The 18,741-nt window shown below is 47.3% G+C and overlaps 2 protein-coding genes across 4 annotated transcripts in view; one reads left to right on the forward strand and one right to left on the reverse strand.

The window, feature by feature from the left end:
- The window catches only part of HID1 (HID1 domain containing), a 33,313-nt gene extending 24,648 nt beyond the window's left edge, over positions 1-8,665 (forward strand). Inside the window, exons 14-20 of one of the 3 annotated variants that reach the window (XR_012778124.1) lie at positions 861-1,088; positions 1,594-1,727; positions 4,894-4,974; positions 5,370-5,461; positions 5,800-5,958; positions 6,418-7,161; positions 7,215-8,665. Coding sequence is in view for 1 of the 3 variants with exons in the window: in XM_075518884.1 (XP_075374999.1) it covers positions 861-1,088; positions 1,594-1,727; positions 4,894-4,974; positions 5,370-5,461; positions 5,800-5,958; positions 6,418-6,481 (758 nt within the window). In the remaining 2 variants the exon portion in view is untranslated. Of the gene's footprint in view, positions 1-860; positions 1,089-1,593; positions 1,728-4,893; positions 4,975-5,369; positions 5,462-5,799; positions 5,959-6,417; positions 7,175-7,214 lie in introns of those variants that run through there. The other 2 variants (XR_012778125.1, XM_075518884.1) reach the window with 2 other exon arrangements.
- A 2,907-nt stretch (positions 8,666-11,572) lies between these two features.
- OTOP3 (otopetrin 3) lies at positions 11,573-17,268 on the reverse strand. Its single transcript, XM_075518875.1, has 6 exons — positions 16,878-17,268; positions 15,621-15,757; positions 14,832-14,890; positions 14,069-14,187; positions 12,489-13,420; positions 11,573-11,743 (listed from the first exon to the last, which is right to left on the reverse strand). The coding sequence occupies exons 1-6, from the start codon at positions 17,266-17,268 to the stop codon at positions 11,573-11,575; spliced, it is 1,809 nt and encodes a 602-aa protein (XP_075374990.1).
- Positions 17,269-18,741: the final 1,473 nt, after the last annotated feature.

An 18,741-nucleotide genomic window follows, 5' to 3' on the forward strand; every position in this document is an offset into this window, starting at 1 on the left:
TGTGAAACTGCTCATGTTGCTCAGCAGTGTAGGTGAGGGGACAAAACAAGTTCCATCTCCTTAAACGTTTAAAAGTGCCTCTCAGTTCTGCTCTGGCAGGTCACTGGAGCTGAAGACCAAATGACCCCATCCAAACAAAGTTCTGGCACTTGCTGTCTTTCCAGGAAATGCCTTAGGTTTTCCCTCTTAAAAGCATGACAGTCTTTTACCTCAAGGAAGTTAATAGTGAGGTTCCTTAACCTGCTCAAAACTTAATGTTTTGCTTTAAAATTGCAAATCCAGAGTGGCCATTCTGCTTCCCTAATGGAAATCTTGCAAGTGGTGGTTGCCAGATCCTAAAACAGCCTTTGTGGCTGTGATTTTGTGTTTTATTTTAGGGGATGGTTTCATTCTGTTCTCTGCCACCTTGCAGACAGTAAGAATTCTGGCCTTTTGGCTTTGCTATTTCAAGACTGTTTCTCCTCAAATGGAACGCCCCTGATTTGTTTTGTGAACTCTTTTGAAGATGGAGAAATGTTGAATCTTGGCTAACAACCTTTTCTTCCAAAATAGGTGCTAATATGTGGTTTAAATTGTCCTTTTTCTTCTCAGTTGTTCGAATGTCAGTTTCTAAGCCATTTCTAGTCAGTCTTCCAGCCTAGGAAGAATTTAACTTAATTTCCTATACTGCTTTGTAATGGATAAGACGGTATCGAGCTCTGCTCTTTCTTCCTTGTGCCATTGCCTTTGTGGGTGGAAGCATGGTTCTCTGAGCTTGTGGGGTCTCCACAGTCATGCTTTGTGTACCCAGTGAGCTGCGCTGTATTGGCAGAGCTCTTTGAGTCTTACTTCTCTGCTCATTTTGTTGCTGTGATTCCCAGGGAACTCAAATTTGGTCTATGCTGTTATCCGCAAGCGGAATGTATTTCACCAGCTGGCCAACTTACCCACAGACTCACAGTCCATCCAGAAAGGTCTGCAGCGCAAGAAGAAAACTCCTGAGCCTATTTCTCGCACCAACTCACAGGATGGGGTCTCTATGGAAGGGTCACGTCCTGCTGCCCCTGCTGAACCAGGGACGCTGAAGACAAGTTTGGTGGCGACTCCAGGTCAGCTTTAGTTTACCTTTGTAACAGGAGAGAGGTTTGTTTTCTCTGTGAGATATGGTGTGGACTCACCCTTTCACTGGGTGTGGGAGAGATTAAGAATTTACGTCTGTGAATGCAAGGCAGGCTTGCTGCCTTTTAGTCTGAGTTTCAGATCAGTTTGCCCAAGCTGATCACAAACAAGTCAAAGTAAACTGCTTTGAGTTTCTCTCCTCTCAGACTTGGTGTCCACGTGGCCATATGTCCTAATCTTGACCTTTTGCCTCAGTTTAACTATATCCATGTGAATCTGTGTTCCTCTTACATCAGGGATCATTTTCTTAGAGACAAACGAACTCCTTTGGGGTGGTGAAATCAAGGCGATCTTGTTTCTCCTGTTGAAAGGAAAGCGTTTCAGATGTCAGCAGATGCACAGGGTGTCTGTGCATGGTAGGGCAGAGAAGAACCCCCTACTTTTAAGAGTATTTAATTCACTTGTGTTTCTCAGCTTTTTCTCTTCTGAACACAGGAATTGACAAGCTCACGGAGAAGTCACAGGTATCGGAGGATGGGACCATGCGTTCGCTGGAGCCTGAGTCTTCACAGCCTCCACCAGAGGGTAACCCACCCGCAGCTGTGAGCGATGGGGAGCCCTGGAGCAGGGTAAGGCCAGACATTCTGGTGTGTAGGGAAGGTCTAGGGCTTGGTGTGAAATGAACTAAAATTGGGGACTTTAGGAGAGGTCTGGTTAGCCCTCTGAAGAAAGGCATCATATTAGAGGCAATATGCACATGCACGCTGTGCTGGAAAACACCATGGTTCAGAAGTACTGTTGTATCATCGTGGGTGTTTCGTGTTTGTGCTAGTGACGCAAGAGCTAGGACATTAGAGGAGTGAGCTTTCTCCATCTTGAAAGCTACTGATAGAGCAGCAAGCGCGTAATTGCAAAGGGAAGTATTCCTGATCCAGAGGCTTCCAACTCATGTTCTGACTGCTGTTTCCTTTTCCTCTCCCACCTTTCTGGGATGGAGAGCTCTACCAGAATCTTCTGGCTAGCTGGTGCTGTCAAGAATGTGTTCCCATGAGGGCTTGGCTGAGACGATGCCCTCAGAGTGACGGCTGCTTGGCCATGCAGATGAGAGAGAGGCTTTGCAGTCTGTGAATCAAGGCTGCGCTGGCCTCCTAGGCTCTGGTGGCAATGTCAGCCTTCTGGCATTTGCTAGTTTTCCCTATCAAGAGCTATAAAACAGCTATCTTCCAAATTCAGTGGAATGGTAGTCTCTTATTGCTCTCCATTAACCCCTTAGTCTGTGTCCTTTCTGGTCCGGTATCAAAAAACCTCTAGGCTGTCTTGTAGGAAGTGTATTACGAGGGCTGTCCTGCACATCCTCTCTTCCTTCAGCAAGGCAGCATTTATACACCTAGCATTGCCTTACGCTCTGCCTGAGCATTCACTGTCCACTGAGCCATTTCATTACAGTGGGAACGTTGCATCCATTGCATCCGTGGCTGCCCCATGGTGAAAGGCATAACTTTCCCAGCTTTTCCTCTCTTAGTTTTCTCTGGAATGGCCTAATTGACACACCAGCTCTCACCGGTGTGGAGCAAACTGGGCAGGAGGTGATGAGTTGGGATGGGATGATGCATTTTATTGTGGGCTGCTATGGACTGTGGTGGTGCTACAAGAATCTTTCAGTCTGTTTTGCTCTCGACATGCTTTTTGCTGAGACAGTACTGCAGAATTGGGGTCCAAATGGGGGATGTTTGCAAAGGCATTGCAGTCTAGTGGAGCAGGCTGAAGACTCCTATATTCTACCCTTATGTCCTGATCCTCTCCGCTTGTTCTGCTTGCATGTGTGTGTGGGGGGGCCTTTGGTCTCAGACAGACAGTTGCCCATTAGCTGCCCCATCTGGCTCCAGCAATGCTGTTTGCATGTCTGAATGTTTGTGGGATGGGAGCCAAAAAGCAGACAGGAGATGAAGGGCAGTAAAGCAGTGGGTGTGAGATATGTTATGGGGAGAATCATCACTGCTATCGCATGGCGCTTCAGGTAGCACACACCTGTCTCCAGGGATTGTGGTGTTTCAGACTATCTGAACACTGTTTTCTTTCTGTGCTCCAACCTGGTTCCAACCTACTGAGTTAAGATAAATTAATAAGAGATACTGGGTAAATTTTAGGATACCCACCCTTATGACTGATTTAATTTCCTTCCTTTATATGTTGTAATGTTCTCCCCTTATCAACCATAACCATTTCAGAAGTGTCTCGTGAAATGTTCAACAGCCTTCATATTTAGGTGTAATTCCATCTTAACTCTCCTAAATGTGTCAGCTGGCTGCCAGCGTTTGGATGGCAGCTGTGTGGGGGCAAGGGCTGTGGGAGAGTGAGGAGGAAAGAGGAAGAGGGTGGGGTCATCTGAAGGAAATCACAGTTTTTTATGTTTTTATGAATTTTATTTTTAGAAGCTTGATGAGGACACGGTACTGAAGCAGAACAGGCTGAATGATAAGGTTGTAGCTGCAAACATTGCAAAATAATATTGCTGTTTAGGCTTTGAATAAACTGGAATGAACAGAATTCTTGAATATCCCAGGACCAGTTTTACTTACCCTTCCTGGCCTTCTCTGGTACCAGATGAAGGCCCATGGTCAGCAAGATGTCTTAAGCACACAATTAATTATGTTGTCATTAAGTGAGATCTTGGCTGAGAACTCGCAGAAGAAAGGTTTTCTTCTTCCAGCAGCCCATGAAACATAATCATGGGTCATTACGTCTCTGTGTCCAGCAGCTGGCTTGAGCTGTTCCCCAGTCAGAAAAGGACTGGTACAGCACTGTCAGCTTCCAGTGGATTGCAGCACAGCTCTGCCCCACACCTGCTGTTTCTTGGTTGCGAAGGTGACGTGTGAATGAGTCCATGTATGTGGAGGTGCAGGATGGCTGTTGGAAGGAAGTGCTGTTCCCATTTGTTTTGTAGAAAAGTCAGCTGTAGGCTGTAGTAATGAATGGTCAGGGTGTATTGCAAAAGGAAAAAGCCTCTCCATTTTTACCTCATGCAGAGATTGATAGTGATTTTAAAGGGTTATTTCCTTCCTTCCCACCATGAATATGGAAAGCCAGGGTGTCAGTAATGTCTTCTGTATAAGAGAAATGAAAACAGAGTAATGGCGAGAAGAATAATAAGAGAGAATTGAGTCTTGGACTTTTGACCAGAGCTTTCCAAAAAGTGACTGGTAGTGCTGTTTGTGTTTGGGGGTATGAGTGTGTCGTTCCTTGAGGGGCAGGGGTTGTTAGGTAGGAGTTGTCGAGAGCCCGCCCTTGGAAAAATGCTCTTTAAGATATTTCAGGATGGGGACCAAAAATCCCAGAGATAATTAGTAGATAGAGGTCTGAAAAGTTGTGGCCTTTAGCAGTTTAATATCTGTGCTAAAAGAAAGAAGCATGCCTGAACAGTCTTTTATCAGTCCCGTTTTAACTCTCCCACTGTGGATTGTTCCAACAGAGTGTCAGCAGTGGTGGCTGGAGCTGTGACTTTACCACAGGGTCCTACAATTTAACCCCATCAAATATTGCCACTCACTGGGTCAAAGTGTATGGTTTTGGTGAATGAAGGTCTGGTGGGTTTGATCTGTTCTAGGGACAGGCTGAGCTGTCTTTCCCAGCAGTGCTCTGGAAAAGCTGGGGGGAAAGTCAGCAGAAAATGAGTTGTATTTCTTGCTCTTAAGTGTGATTTGCTTTTGTTTGTTTGATTGTGTGGGGTTTTTTTTTTGTGGTTGGTTGTTTGTTTGTGTTTTTGTTTGTTTTTTTAAAAATAATATTTATTGATAGGAGGCATCACATCCCCGAAGGGATCGAAGGCGTCTCTCTAGTGCATCCTCCAGTGGACAGTGGACCCCAACTCCTGACTGGGTAAGGGAATCTGGACAGAGGAAATAAATAATGAGGAAAAGAGCTGTGGGAGAAATGCCACACACACCCTCCATTCCCCCACCAGCAGAGACTTCCCCCGAGGAGCATTTCCTCATAGGGAATGTCTTTTGACTTGTGGTCAAAGCTCCAGAAGTTTACTACGATCTGTGAAGAAGTATTTTGTTTTACTGGTTTTAAACCAATGCCATGCTAGTTTCACTGAGTGGATCATAATTCTAGTGTTCCAGGATTTATTGTATTGCTGTTGCGCACTCAGTTCATCCACCACCTTTGTGATTTTTGTAAACCTCATTTGTTGTAGAGGTAGTGGGGATAACTGTAGAAAAACTACTAATGACGTGCACTGATTTCCCTGCGGGCTTTCCTACTTACAGGTGATGTCTTGGAAGTCAAAGCTTCCCCTGCAGACAATCATGCGGCTTTTACAGGTGCTGGTCCCTCAGGTGGAGAAGATCTGCATTGACAAGTAAGTACATTTTTGGAGAGAAAGGGCTGTGCAGTGTGTAAAGAGCTCTGTGAGGTTGGCAGAGTTTGATGAATTTGGAGGGCCTCTAGGGGAAACCTTGTAAAGTATAATTGAAAGCATCACGGTCTTAGCAGAGGAGATGTTATTTTGCTTGCCAAGCTTCTTGTTTGTCTGATCCCGTCTCAACTCTTTTTTTTTTCAGTGGAGAGTGTGTGTTCTTGGTGGCTATGGTCTCTGGCTCTGTGTCTGTGTTTGTTTAGACTGATACTTTGTGCTGCAGCACTCTTGAGGGTGTCTATGGGACATGCTAAGGATGTTCCTGATCTGTCTCTTTGCAGAGGTCTCACTGATGAATCGGAGATCCTCAAGTTCTTGCAGCATGGCACACTGGTGGGGCTGCTACCTGTCCCTCATCCCATCCTCATTCGCAAGTACCAGGCTAACTCGGGCACTGCCATGTGGTTCCGGACCTACATGTGGGGAGTTATTTATTTGAGGTAAACCAGCTGGGTGCAGTCTAACTTGGTCTTTTCCAAACTTTGGGGGGGCCTGTACAGAGAATTGCACACACTTGGCCAGCTCTGGATTGTCTCACATTTATAGGATAGAAAGATGTTGTTCCCTTGGAAGAGACTAGGGTGAATCAGCTGCTCCAAAACTTTGAGCAGGTGACGTGAAGGGAGTTGTTCTGGGAGTACTGCTTATTTGGGAACTGGCAGCTGCTGCTGCTGCTTTTAGAGGGGATGGTGCAGAGATTTCATGCAAAGCTCTGGGTTTGTGGGATGTTGTAGATATTGTCATCCCTTTAAGGCCCATTGTCTCTCAACCAGTGATTTCCTCTTTTGCAAAGTTGGAGGCGTTCTGTGTAGCCAGCTCCTGTAATCTTGGCTGTGAGATTTGAATTCCATGTACCTGGCCACAGAGAGTAAAGTGTCTCTTGTCTCTTTCTCTCTCAGGAATGTGGATCCCCCGATCTGGTATGACACAGACGTGAAGCTGTTTGAAATTCAACGGGTCTAAGAGAGCACTTACCTCTCCTAAGAGAAATACACTGGATCTAAGGACTGCTGTGTGCTGCTTCGTCACAGCTATTCCTGCGTTTCACATCCAGCTGAGAGACCAAAAGGACAATCACTTCATTTACCTCCCTGTCATTTAAAGCTTTAATTGGGACCTGCTTGGACATCTCTTCTCCCCGCTCACTTCTCTTCCCTCGCCCTTCACCATGAATCTTGAGTGAAAGATGTCTAAGGGATTGTCCATTGTTGTGGTTGCACTAGAAATCAGACCGTTCTTAGCTCTTCTGTTACTCTTTTGCTCCTGGATGTGGTTTGGAAACCAATCTGACCCTGTCCTTGCCCTGGTCAGAGTCAGCATTTAATTGAAAAAGACTAGCTGTAAATTGGGTGCAAGGGAGAAGCTGCTATTCCTGCAGGAGGTGGGGTTTGGAAACTGCAGTTACTATCATGTGGCTCCATACAGTTTCCGGGGCATCCCTTCTGGCTGCAGGTGTCTCCCTGGTGTCTCAGTTGCATGTTGGTAGGGAAGGCTTTCCCATCCAAATGAAAGGAGAAGTTGCTGAAGGAAAACTTTGTGTCTCAGTTCTGAATCTCTCTACTCCTTTCCTGGAAAGCTGCTTAAGAAGTTTTGTAGTAGCCAGTGCTTTGGTGTGCCATGAGAAGTTTTTCCTTGGCTTCCAGGCCCAGCAGTTTGTCCTTCGGTGTGCCATGAGAAGTTTTTCCTTGGCTTCCAGGCCCAGCAGTTTGTCCTTCATGGTGGGCTGTTGCAATGGAGTGTGTATCACTTTGGAAAGCCCTACTTAATCCATATGAGCACACAGGGAGGAAGGGACTGGCTCAGTGAGAGCAAGGAGAAGAGACGTGACTGTTAAACTCTTCTAGTCTTCTCCCTTGACTGAAAGGACAGTGTCACTTGGGTTTGAAAGGAACCATATCCTTCCATCTTTGCCTGGCAGGCTGATGCAATGCAGGGAGTGGAAGGGTCTTTTGCACACTACTGTCTTAAGCAGGGGATAGAGGGAGGCACTCAGGGAAGTTGTAGGAGGAATTTGGAAGTTGTAGGAGGAAAAGCATCTCCATGTCACTAGGGAGTGGAGAGTGCTGAGGCAAAGTTCAATTCTTCAGGGCATTTTGCTAGTGACCACATTATCAAATCTTGAATGTATCGGGTCCCAAGCATGCGAAGTCTGGGAAGCCAGAATTAGAATTGGTGGGAGGCCTGCTGTTGCTGGCTTGGTTCAGCTGTGTGGGGTTGCACATTGGTACGTGGAGACATCCTGGGGTTTGAGTCAAATTTTATGTTCTGCTGGGAGGGGCTGCTGTCTTAGACCTGCGTGGTCTTTAGACAATGAAATGTGAGGGGTCCTGTCATGGACTGACACCTTTCCCTCTCCACCAAAGCTTAGTCCTTGGTGCTCTGGTACTCAGGCTCTTGGGAGGATCACTGACCATGAGCTGTTTGCCACAGCTTGGAACCAGTGAGATCACTCCATGGAAACTGGTCTCACACCTTAAAGTAAAGGGACAGGTATGGCACACACTTCTGTGTCCTGTAACCCTTTCCTAAGTCTTGAAGCTAGAGTGATAGCAACATGACCATCCTCTCCTAGAGAGAGTGCTGCTCTAGTACACTGCTGGCTCCTGCTGGCTTGTAGTCAGGTGGTTCCCTCCTTTGGGCACTGAAAGTGGACTGGAGTCCCAGGCCAGTAGAAAGCTGAAATAAAACCTGAATGGTTTTCTGAAGGATAAGAAATATGTGAAATAGAGGTTACTTCCCTCCCACCCACCCCCATCTCCAACCCACTTTGCCGTCTAGCACTACTCCCATCCTGACCCCATCTCTGTTCAGATGTAAACAGGGTGAGGTCTCTGTTTTACTTGGAACCTCTCTCGTATATAAGAATGTGATTTGGTGGGGCCAGCCTCTGATTGTACGGCACTTGTACCTCACAGCTGGAATGGGGCATTCTGTGTCCCACGCACTTGCCTCTTCCCTCCCATGGATCTGCTGGTTCTCATGATCTCTTCCGTCCTCTCTTTTCTGCTTTGTTTCTTTGTGAGTTCCTCTGGAAACCTTTTTTGTTTGTTTCTTGGTGTTTGGAGTCTGATCCTTGTTCTGTGGAAATCAACTTGCACTGTAAACTATTTGCTTAATTACAGACAGAAAGATAAAGATTATCTGAAACATGCAGTTGGTTGCTTTTTTTTCTTCCCAGAGAGAGAGTTTATAATCTTGTTTGTCTTATGCTGGCGTGATTTGTGCTACTAGGAGACCATGTGCTGGCTTCCTTTGCAGTGTGTGGATTCTTTTTGTAATCAGAAATGAAGATTGGACTCTGGAAAACGAGCTTGCGGGTTTTTGGCCACTTCTGTGTTTACAGCATGAGACATCATCAAAAGTAACTGCCTCAAAGGGAACAGAAAAGGAACTAGATCAAACAGGATCAAGTCTCCTGACTTTGTGAACCATGTCTAAAACCTTTGTGCAGTTGAGACCCATAAAACGGGCACCCTGTCCCTGGGAGAGCTCTGGAAGTCATTCATGGGTGGCAGATGACAAAAGATGGTGGAGCAGATGACAAAGGAGCAGGTGGGCCACTGACATGTCATGGCTGTGTTGGATTCAGGAGTCACGGCTACCTCACTTCTCTCTAGGCTTTCAGATTACTGTGCCCAGCCCTGCTGTCAGTCTTGTGAAGGAGCTGAAGGCAGTTTTAATTGCATGCAAACTTTGTGTTCATGGTTTTACCCCTCCTGGAGGTAGACACAAATCAGTCCAGAGATAGAACCCTCCTAAGTGAAAGGGCTGAAACCTTGGACCCTACATTTCTCTTTGGCCTGGAAGAATGCTTTTACTGTTGCCCGTTGTGGGATTTCTTACCTTCATCTACAGTGTTAGAACTGGGTGTTGTTAGGAAAGGACATAGAGGGCCTTGACCACTCACAACCACTCTATAGTGGCTGTGAGTAAGAGTTGGAGCTGGTGGGCTTCATTCCTGTTCATGCTAATCATGTATTCAGGTAGTCCATCTGTTTACCAGCAAGAAATCACAAGCCAACTTCCCTTTCAGTCCATACTTGTACATAGTACCTATGGGACTTAGTATTTATATCTCAGTGGGAGACCTCCAAAGTCACCTGCTCACTGGAGGCTCAGTAACTTAAACAGTGTCTTATCTGTTACACTGCAGATAAAATCCAGGTCATGGGTTTGCCCATGAAGTACATCATTGCTTGTCTCCAGGCTGTCAATAACTAGGAAGAAAGTTTGAGACCACGTTCATCATCTGAAAGGGCCAGACCTTGGCATATATCTCCTGTAGATCCCTTGGTACAAACTGTGACATGAAAATAATAATTAACTTTATAGGAGCCTAATTTATCCAGCTGTTATTTCTCATGACATATTTCTGTTGACACAGGCCTAAGTAAAAACACTTATTGGGCAAAGTTCATCCTCACTTACAGAAAGGTGCTATCATTGCCTGAATGCTGAATCCTAAGGAGAGTGGGATGTGTGTGGTCAGGAGTTTCTAGCTCTCATCACTGTTACTGTCTTCGGGGAGTTTGCTTTTCTATGGGGTCACAAAAAAACTCATAAATAGGCTCTGATCCTAAACCCACACTGCTTCTGGGATTGATTTATAGAGGAACGGAAGCAATAACGTAGATGTCTTTTGTATTGTGCTACTTTGGCCTTGGTTAAGTCATAAAAGGTTTTGATAGCAAAAAATAGATTGACTGTATAACAAAGCCTACCCTTAAATCTCGTGTAACCTCTGAATGCAAGAGTTGTGTAAGTCAATGTCAGTTGACTTTGAGTCTTGTCTTTGAGTGCAGAGCAGACCCAGAGATTTCACAAAATACACATGAAAATTCAATCTCTCTTTATTTCCATTCATCAGGCTCTGTGTTTGGGACCCATAGTCACAAGCCCCCTTGCTCTCCCATGTGTTTTCAAAGCAAGCATCTCCTATGGAACAAGTACTAATGGGTCTTGGTTGCACAGCGTGGTGCCTGCTCAAGAGTTCCCTTGTGCGCAGCGCACCTTGCGAAATGTTTGTGGATGTGCAAAGCAGCAGTGAGGATCGAAGTGTCGGGGTAGGGAGGGATTCACAGCACATTTGGCAGTAGCTCTTTCTTGAACTAGCTCTGTGTGCAAGGGTGGGACCTTTTGCTAGTACACATTGGTGATAACATCGTGCATAAGTAGCATCAAGTAAAGATCAGCCATAGTAGTTCTCCAGTGCTTCTCACTTGAGGCTGTGTGAGTGCCTGTAAGGAGAAATAGTGTTTATTCTCAGTAAGGCAAGGTAATGCTATAGCTTTTGTTTTTGATAATGGGAAAAAGTGCACTGAACCGGTGCAAGTCTGAAGGCCTGTCCTGCTCTTCAGTACTGAGCTTGGCAGCAAGAGGTTGGCACTTTGGTGGGGCTGGGCCCTATGGGACTTGCATAAGTTGGTGTACCAGATATCATAACCAGGAACAAACAGAAATACTCCCTGTTATGACCAGTAAAGCAGCTCCCAGCATCTTTTTGAAAATTACACATAAAAAGTGTACATCTGGTTCGTTTCTGAATGACTGTGGCTGTATGTGCTTCTAGTGTGGCTGGTACTGATATGTGTCTTCTGTGCGGGTGGGCGGGTTCGTGACCAGTGGTGGGGGTGGTGGTCCTTGACTGTGGATTTTTGAAGTTCTGTGCAGTGTTGGTCAATCTTTGTTGCTTTTGTTGAAGGTTGCTCTTGCATTCTTTTGTCTGGAAGATTTCAACAGGAGCTGGTAAAGTCCCACTTGCTACTATACAGCATCCACTGGCAGACTACTGAAAAGTACCAGCAAGCATCCTTCCTTAGAGCAGTAAGGCAGTTTGTTTATGGGCTTTGAGTCTGTTCTCTATGGAGAAAAAATGATAATATAAAACAAACTCCTTTTCTGCTGAAACTCGTAGAGATGTTGTGCAAGGAGAAGTCAAAGCAGAAGCCAGAGGGAAAAAGCTTAAAAGCTTCCATGTGCATATCCTTTGCTTACTGCATCTTTGTTCAGCATCATTGCTTCACCCCAGCCGCTGGGGTGGGGAGTCAGCTTGGTTCAGGCTGTGATGTAGACCTCCAGGAGTCCCCCGACAGAGTGCATTCGGTAGAACACACCCAGTGGGAGGCCAAAGTTCACGATCGCAAACCAGGTAGAGTAGCCGTAAAATGACTTTTCCAGTCCATTCTCGAAGACAGGGTGAGCCCCGAATGTGGGCATGACCCAGAGCTAAAGAGGTGTAAGGAAAAAAGAGCAGAAGTCAGAGGATGACAAACTGTCTCCTACCTGCACTCTAATCTCAGCACTGGCTCAAGTGGTTGTAGGAATATTTCAAGAGTATCGGAGGAGTCTCCCTGCCAGGGAAGAGAAGCAGAATCCCCTAGTTATGCTGCTGAATCCTTGCTTTAAGTCAAATCCTGTCGAATTCCTGGAAACCTAATGATGGCCTCATTCTGCCCCAGCCAGCTTCATCTTTCTACAGAATTTCACTGGTTCCTTGGCCAATTTGTTTTCACTGGATTAAGGATGCAGTGAAGATCCATGTTGATTCAAGATCCCAGAGCACAGTGTACTTCATTGGGTGAGTTTCAATCCTAGAGACTCATGTTTACAGAGGCTCACAGCTGGAGCCTCATGTTTCTCCACCTATCTCATGAAATACCCTTAATGAGTTTGATAACTTTTTCAGAGGCTAAAATTTTGTCATGTAAGAATTTATTAGTGGTCTCCTTCTTGCACCTGGGAAACCTAGCCATATTTGACTCTTAGGTTAAAAGAGAGGCCTTATGATTATGGGAGTCAGGTATTAACAGAAAAAACAGTCTTGACTTGCCTCACCAGTAGGTTGAACTGTGGTGGGAAAAGGTTTCTTGTCTGGAATAGCGGCTCAAGAGAAAGACAAGAAGAGCACGTCTGTATCACAGGTCATCATGGCTCAGCCAAGCTGTGATGTAGCAGAAAAAGCAATACTTACTATGATGTTGCACAAAACCAAGAAGAACGAGATCTCTCTTAATGCTCTTCTCTTCCAATTCAGGTGAGAGTAGCTATGGAGATAGGACAGCGAAAGTTTCCGGATCTCCTGTCCCAGCTCCAGCATGCTCACTCGTCTCTGGTCATAGGCTTCATGATTCTGCTCTTCTTTAACTTCTTCCTCTTTGTCGGGAGAGATCTGTGTGTGCTCCTGTTCGTTGCTTGTTGTGGTTTCCTCTTCACCAGGTAGCTCTGAAGCCACTGCATGCTGCCCAGCGTGGCCTGTGTGTCTGGCGTCAGTTGCTGCTACAAAGGGCTGCCGGTGAAGCCCATCAATGATGAAGACATTTTGGGTGATGTTCTGAAAGATGAGGAGGACAGAATAGGACAGAATGAGACTGTTCAACAGGTCCTTGGGGTCAGTGGCCACAATGGCAACAATGGAGAAGTAGGACATGCCGATTTGGCCAAGGGCTGCCCCCATCAACAGGATCACATCCAGGCTGCGGGTTGGGTTCTTCAGCGTGTCCAGCTCCTTTTTTTCCAAGGCGTGGATGATTGTCCCAATCACTGCGCCCACACTCATCAGGGGCAGGAGCACAATGTAGTAGGAATAATACATTACGAAGACCTGGCGGTTGGGGGCTGAGCTGGTGGCCTGGATCTGGTACATCATGAAGACACAGATCCCGATGATTACAGCAGTGGCGCCCAGCAGTGGCCCAAAGACCACCCCGTGGAGCTTGAACTTGGGCTTGATGTGAGGGACATGGTGGTGGCTGATGTGTCTCCCCACGTTCTTCCACATGACGTACAGCACGGAGCAGCAGACGAGGCAGTATTCAGTATTGAAGGGGTAGAGCAGAACGTAGCCCTTCTGGAAGACTTTGCAGATGGTTGTGTTTGGGCATATGCATGAGGTAGTCCCGTTGCCTGGAACATGAGAAGAGGAAGGCAACAATTAAGAGGGAGATGGCCTGGATTTCATGGCTATCTTTGGGAGTTTCTTGTGTGCAGGCAAAACATCTGTCTCTGTGTATCTCAGAAACAGCGATCAGTAGGAAGTTAAGTGATTACCACTTGGTCCTCAAGGCTGTGAGAATTCAGAATAACGGGGTTTAGGAAATGTCTTTTCCCAAATACATAGTGCTCCTTCTGGCCAACTCCATAGGTGCTGCATGAGAGAGACACCCCTTCCTTCACAGCGAAGCCTCCTCTATCTCTCTACCTTGGAATATTAGTTTCCCCCTAGTTAGTTTCACGGCAATTATGTGAGTCTCTTCTAGTCTGGCAATCTTTTGCTTGCAGTTAACAGGTAAATGTGAGCAAAAATGTTAATTTATGGTGGGCTTTTCCTTTCCTAGCCCTCAGTTCCAGGGTTTCATATCAGGTCCTCCCCCTCCATGTGGAGATGTCCTCCCTGTGCAGCCCATCTCCTTGAGACAACCTCCAATAATAGGGAAGTCGCAGCATTTGGGGGAACTGGTTGTGATATCTGAATCACAGATCAAGAACTGTTGTCTCCCTAGAAGTCATCTGTATCAGCCTAACACAAACAGGGATGTGAAAAAGGAGCCTTGCCTGCAAATCGCTGCTCCACCTCACGCAGCTGAGAGTCAATCTCCATGTGTATGGTGTCGTTGGTCACAGCCAAGAGCCAGAGGATGAGGTTAGTGGCTATGGTCAGCATCAGCCCACACCTGGGAGAAGAGAAAGCCACTTCTACAGTCTGTTGCCTGTAGAGATTGTTTATGGCCTGACTGTGTCCGTCTGCCATGTGGTGCTGCCCTTTGCTTCTTGCTTACCCATGCACAGATGTACGCAAACACAGTGCATTTGTGCCTGTTCCGCATAGGGGCATTGGTGTGTGACTTTGCACACACAAATATGGCTGAGGATGTTCCCATTTGCAAAGGAGCAGGGCAGGCAATGCCAGGCTCGCTGGTGAAACTGGCCTAGGTTTGCGTGCAGTTGAGGGAGGAAGGCTGAGACATCTCCCCGTGATAGGAATGGGGAGGCTGCCCCACCTCATCCTCCAGTCAATGAATTGTCTCCTGAGCCATGTAGCGGGAAGGTGTTTGGGGTTAGGAGGAAGCAACAAGCTTTGCAGCAGTCCAAGGCACAAGTGAAAACTGAAGAGAGCTGGTGAGCCCAGCTCAAGGGAAGGAGGATGGGTCTGGTCAAGTCATAGCTTGGTTCTTGTGTGGTGCAGAATAGAGAGAGTCTGTGTAAGGTCAGATGAAGACAGTTCTAGCAGGAATAAGGGAGATCATAAGCAGACAGAAAGGAAGAGTCTCTTTAGAGGAGTAGGAGTAGAGGGCAGGTTTTTTCCCCCTATTTGTACCTGGTGAAGTTGTGCTGGACTTGAATGCAGTCCTTAGAGTGATTCCACAGTAAAAAAGCCTGCAAATCAATAACAATAATGATGTGAGCAGGGTGAAGCTGGCAACTTGCCACACACGCAGTGGAAAGGAACAGGCAGGCAAGAAGGCACGTGTCTGCGCGGGAGCAAACCTGCTTCTGTGTGAGTGGTGCAGGGGCATGTGTGCGCCTGCATCTCAGGGTTGAGGCTCGTGCTGGCATCCTTAGGTGACTGCAGCGTGTGTGTGCCCGCACCTAATGCGGACGTAGGAGATCTGCTTTTTTCTGCCTTGTATATATGTGGGTGTTTGCTGCTGAGATGGGAGCTAGTTTACTTTTCAAATGTGGCTTTGGGTCTGGAAAGAAGAGAGTTGGTATCAGAGTAACAAGTTGCAAATGGTGTGAGATACTTTTGTGCGCAAAGGATTTTGTTGGAGGGATACATTAGTAAATAGAGAGGCCGGGACTCAGACTGCTGCAAAGACATCTTCAGCAAAATCTGAAATTTCCTCTCCTCTCTCCCTACTTTGATGCTTCAAAACAAACTATGTCAGGTATTGCTAGAGTGATTTCTTTCTAGATCGTACTACTTTGTCTCTCAGTCTGGCACATGAGGAGTGTGGGTGGGTGGTATTTGAAATGGTGCGTGATACTTTAGTGCCTCTTATGATCATGAGAATGCGTCTCGTGCACCCAGTTCCCCCCACCCCTTGGGCTCCCAGGAATGGGACAGAGAGAACAAGCGAGCTTTCAGAAAGGTAAAATGCAGTACCTGGGTGCAAATAAAAAGGATTTCAATGCTGGGGAACACAATTTCCACCCTGGTTTTGCACTGGATGAGAATCGCGCTGTAGCCGATCTGAAACGCGTTCAGGAGGATGCTGAAACTGCCGAACAGCAGCACTGACCCTGGGCAAGCAGCAAAAGCACCAGTAAATAAACAAAGACATGTCTGTGGAGCATCTGAGCCTGGCTGGGGACTGGAGACCTCATGCTTCTTGGATTTGAGTGGAGCTGGAGGCCTTCACATTTGGAAGTCTCATGATTTTGAGGGAAGGGGACAAAGGGGAGCCTGATTCCTGAACCTGTTTGCGTGCTTCGGATGGTTTAAGGTGTGGAGAGAATGCAAGGTATTTTCTTGCACTTGGATACAAGGTGGGAACAGGGGTTTTGGCCTTTTCTGTGCAATCTGGAGTGACAGAAGTAAGCTAATGGCAGCTGATGGTTTCTGCCTTACGCAGAAAACCCGAGATGAATGCAGGTCTGCTGAGGCTTTTGGCAGCACCAGTCTGCAGAAGTTAGGACCCTTTAATTGTTTTTCCCTTTTGCCTTTGACAGCTCTCTGCAGCTTTAGGTACTCAAGTACCTTGCAGCTTTCTTCCCTTTAATTCTCTGTGCTTAGTTAACAAGACCATGTGCTAATTAGAAACTCCATAATAGACTAGAGGCAGGGCTGCTTGGAGAAGTGTCATTTCTCAAAGTGGGGCAACAACTGATGGGAAATCTCCCAGGAAAGCCTGGATGTCACTGGGATGTGACTCACTGGCCAGGAATCTTCCCCTGGAAACAGGACTGCTGTGATGTTAAAGAAGGACAAGGATGGCATGGGGCTGCTGATGCCCTTGGAGGGTAAACGTGGTGGTTCTCCTCTCACTTTGCAAAGCGGCCGCACCTAAAACCTTTCCTTTGTCTTTCCCACCATGCTCAGTTTATGGGCTGCACGTGGGAGATGCCTGGGTTGTGCTTTGGGAAGGGACCACAGAGCGAGTTTGGACTGGAGGCTGAAGGGAAGCCAAGTTCAAGACTTCCCTGGCTGCTCTGGTTCCTCTCTGTGGCATCCACTATGGCCCTGTCTTCCCCCAGCCTTGCACCACAAGCTGGCAGGGTACTGGGAGGTTCCCAGTGCCCTAACTACATCTCCTGTGGCTTCTAGCTCTTTTAGTAGTGGGGGAAGAATTTCTTTATCTTCTCTATCAAGTACTGGGAAGAAGGGGAAAAGCATGAGATGATAAATAAAAGCAGAACATACCCCGAATCCAGATCGGCCCAGCGTGGGAATCCCGGTAGAGCACTGCGTGCGGCTGCCGACTGGTGCCCAGCAGGTAGTAGATGATCCAGCACAGGCACAAGAGCTTGAGGATGGAGAGCAGGATCCAGACGTCTGCCAGCGTGATGGCCACATGGTTGAAAATCACACTGCTGATGAAGGCGCTGCCCAGAAACACCACGTTCATGGCCAGCAGCCCTGAGAAGAGCTGCCCAGCTTTCTGAGCTTGCCTGTTCCTCTGTTGCACTGAAGAGCAGTGACGGTACAGCCAGAACTTCTCATAATGGATCGTGGAGGTGTCTGGTGGGGCTGAGGCTGACCTGCTCTTGCAGTGATGGCAGGGCTTTTGCCTTGAGACTTTGTTGCCCGTCATGGCTCATCTGCCTGGGGGGGTCACCTGCTGTGTTGAACAAAGGGGAGGTTTAAAGTAGGAAAGATGGTGAAGGGCATGCTGAGATGAGAGGTTGTGTGCTCTGCTGTAAAACCTACTTGTGTGGTGACCTCCCTTCCTTGCTCTGCAGCTTCCCCTTCCCTCTCCAGGGGGGAAAGAGATTGGCGTTTAGGCTAGGTTAGACATTAAAAATTTCCTGGTGGACAGAGTCATTGCAGGGCACTGGGAAAAGGCCCTTCTGCCAAAAGCTGTCCAGAGACACCTGCATTAAAATGGGTATTTGATGTCTCTGCCCTGCCCCACCAGTACTTGGAGCTGTGGGGACCAGAGGTGCCCAAACAGTTCCCATCCTCACCTTTCACACCTCCTCTGCGTACAGCCCTGGATTCAGGTTTCCTCCTTTCCCTTTGTTGCTGTAAGGATTAGGTGGAAATACAGAGCAAGCTCAGACCTGCTCTAAAATTCAGAGTTGGTTGATGGGTCCAACTTCTTCCTTGTGTTTTTGGGCTGTGAGAGTTACACCACGCTCCTTGTATAGCCACACAAATTGTGGCAGAGCTGGAGAGAATAAAAAGAGGGTCTGTAAGTTTTCATCTAAGCTGCTGGGAAAAGATCCAACCTCCCACCCAGGCGGGCTGAGATGGGACAAAGTTAATACCTGGTTTTCTTTCTTTTTCTACTTGTAGCACAGAGCCATGAGCACACTGACACAGAGGAGTTTGAGGGATTGGCCCAGACAGAAAAGCTCCCAGGCTTTGGATGTCTATCCAGCTTTGAAAAAATCTCGGTAGGACCGTATTGCCCATGAGAGAGAAATCTCCTTGCTCATGTACAGCAATCAGGCAAGATCAGCCTCTCTATAGATTTGGTATATGGAAAGGTGCTTTCACTCTAGGGAGTGACTCTGGCTGTGGTGGGGGGTGGCTGGAGTGAAAGCAGACCCCTGAGATGTGTTTGAGGGTGAGGGAAATTATATGTAGTTGTCCTGGGGCTTTGGGGGAGAAGTTGTCTGAGAAGGGGTTGAAATTTCAGTGCTTCCCTCCCACTTTGCACGGGCACTGAGGTGCAAAGTCCCCCTTTGGTCTCTGGGGTCTCTGAGTGCTCTGTCTCCCTTTGGTCTCTGGGGATTTGGTGCACTTCTGTTAGTGGAGATTGATCCTAAACTCTTCCCCATTTGGCTCCAAAACTCTCCTAACTTAGTAGCGCAGGAGCAGATGCCCTCCCCTCTCCTAGGGCCTTAACTCCTCTGCTTCGAGGTCCGGCGAGGGAGGGGAGAGGCCATAAAATCAGAAGGATCAGATGGAAACGCATCCAGGCTGCATCAGGAGGTACCCAAGTGCCCCGACAAGGCTGCACGCAGCAGCCGCTGCTGTGGACCCAACCCCTTGACCCCATAGCTGTGTGCTGCTGAGAGCAGCCAAGCCCCAGCCCTTACCTCCCTGCAGCCTCCTGCTG

Source organism: Mycteria americana, chromosome 16 (genome assembly GCF_035582795.1).
Source record: "Mycteria americana isolate JAX WOST 10 ecotype Jacksonville Zoo and Gardens chromosome 16, USCA_MyAme_1.0, whole genome shotgun sequence".
NCBI classification, from domain to species: domain Eukaryota; kingdom Metazoa; phylum Chordata; class Aves; order Ciconiiformes; family Ciconiidae; genus Mycteria; species Mycteria americana.

Excerpts from the sequence above, each read along its gene's own strand:
- OTOP3 (XM_075518875.1), bottom strand. The coding sequence starts at position 17,268 with ATGACGGGCAACAAAGTCTCAAGGCAAAAGCCCTGCCATCACTGCAAG. Across the intron at positions 13,421-14,068 it reads GGTGGAGCAGCGATTTGCAG|GCAACGGGACTACCTCATGC; the intron begins GCAAGGCTCCTT and ends CTCATGTTCCAG. Across the intron at positions 11,744-12,488 it reads TGGTTTTGTGCAACATCATA|CTCTGGGTCATGCCCACATT; the intron begins GTAAGTATTGCT and ends ACACCTCTTTAG.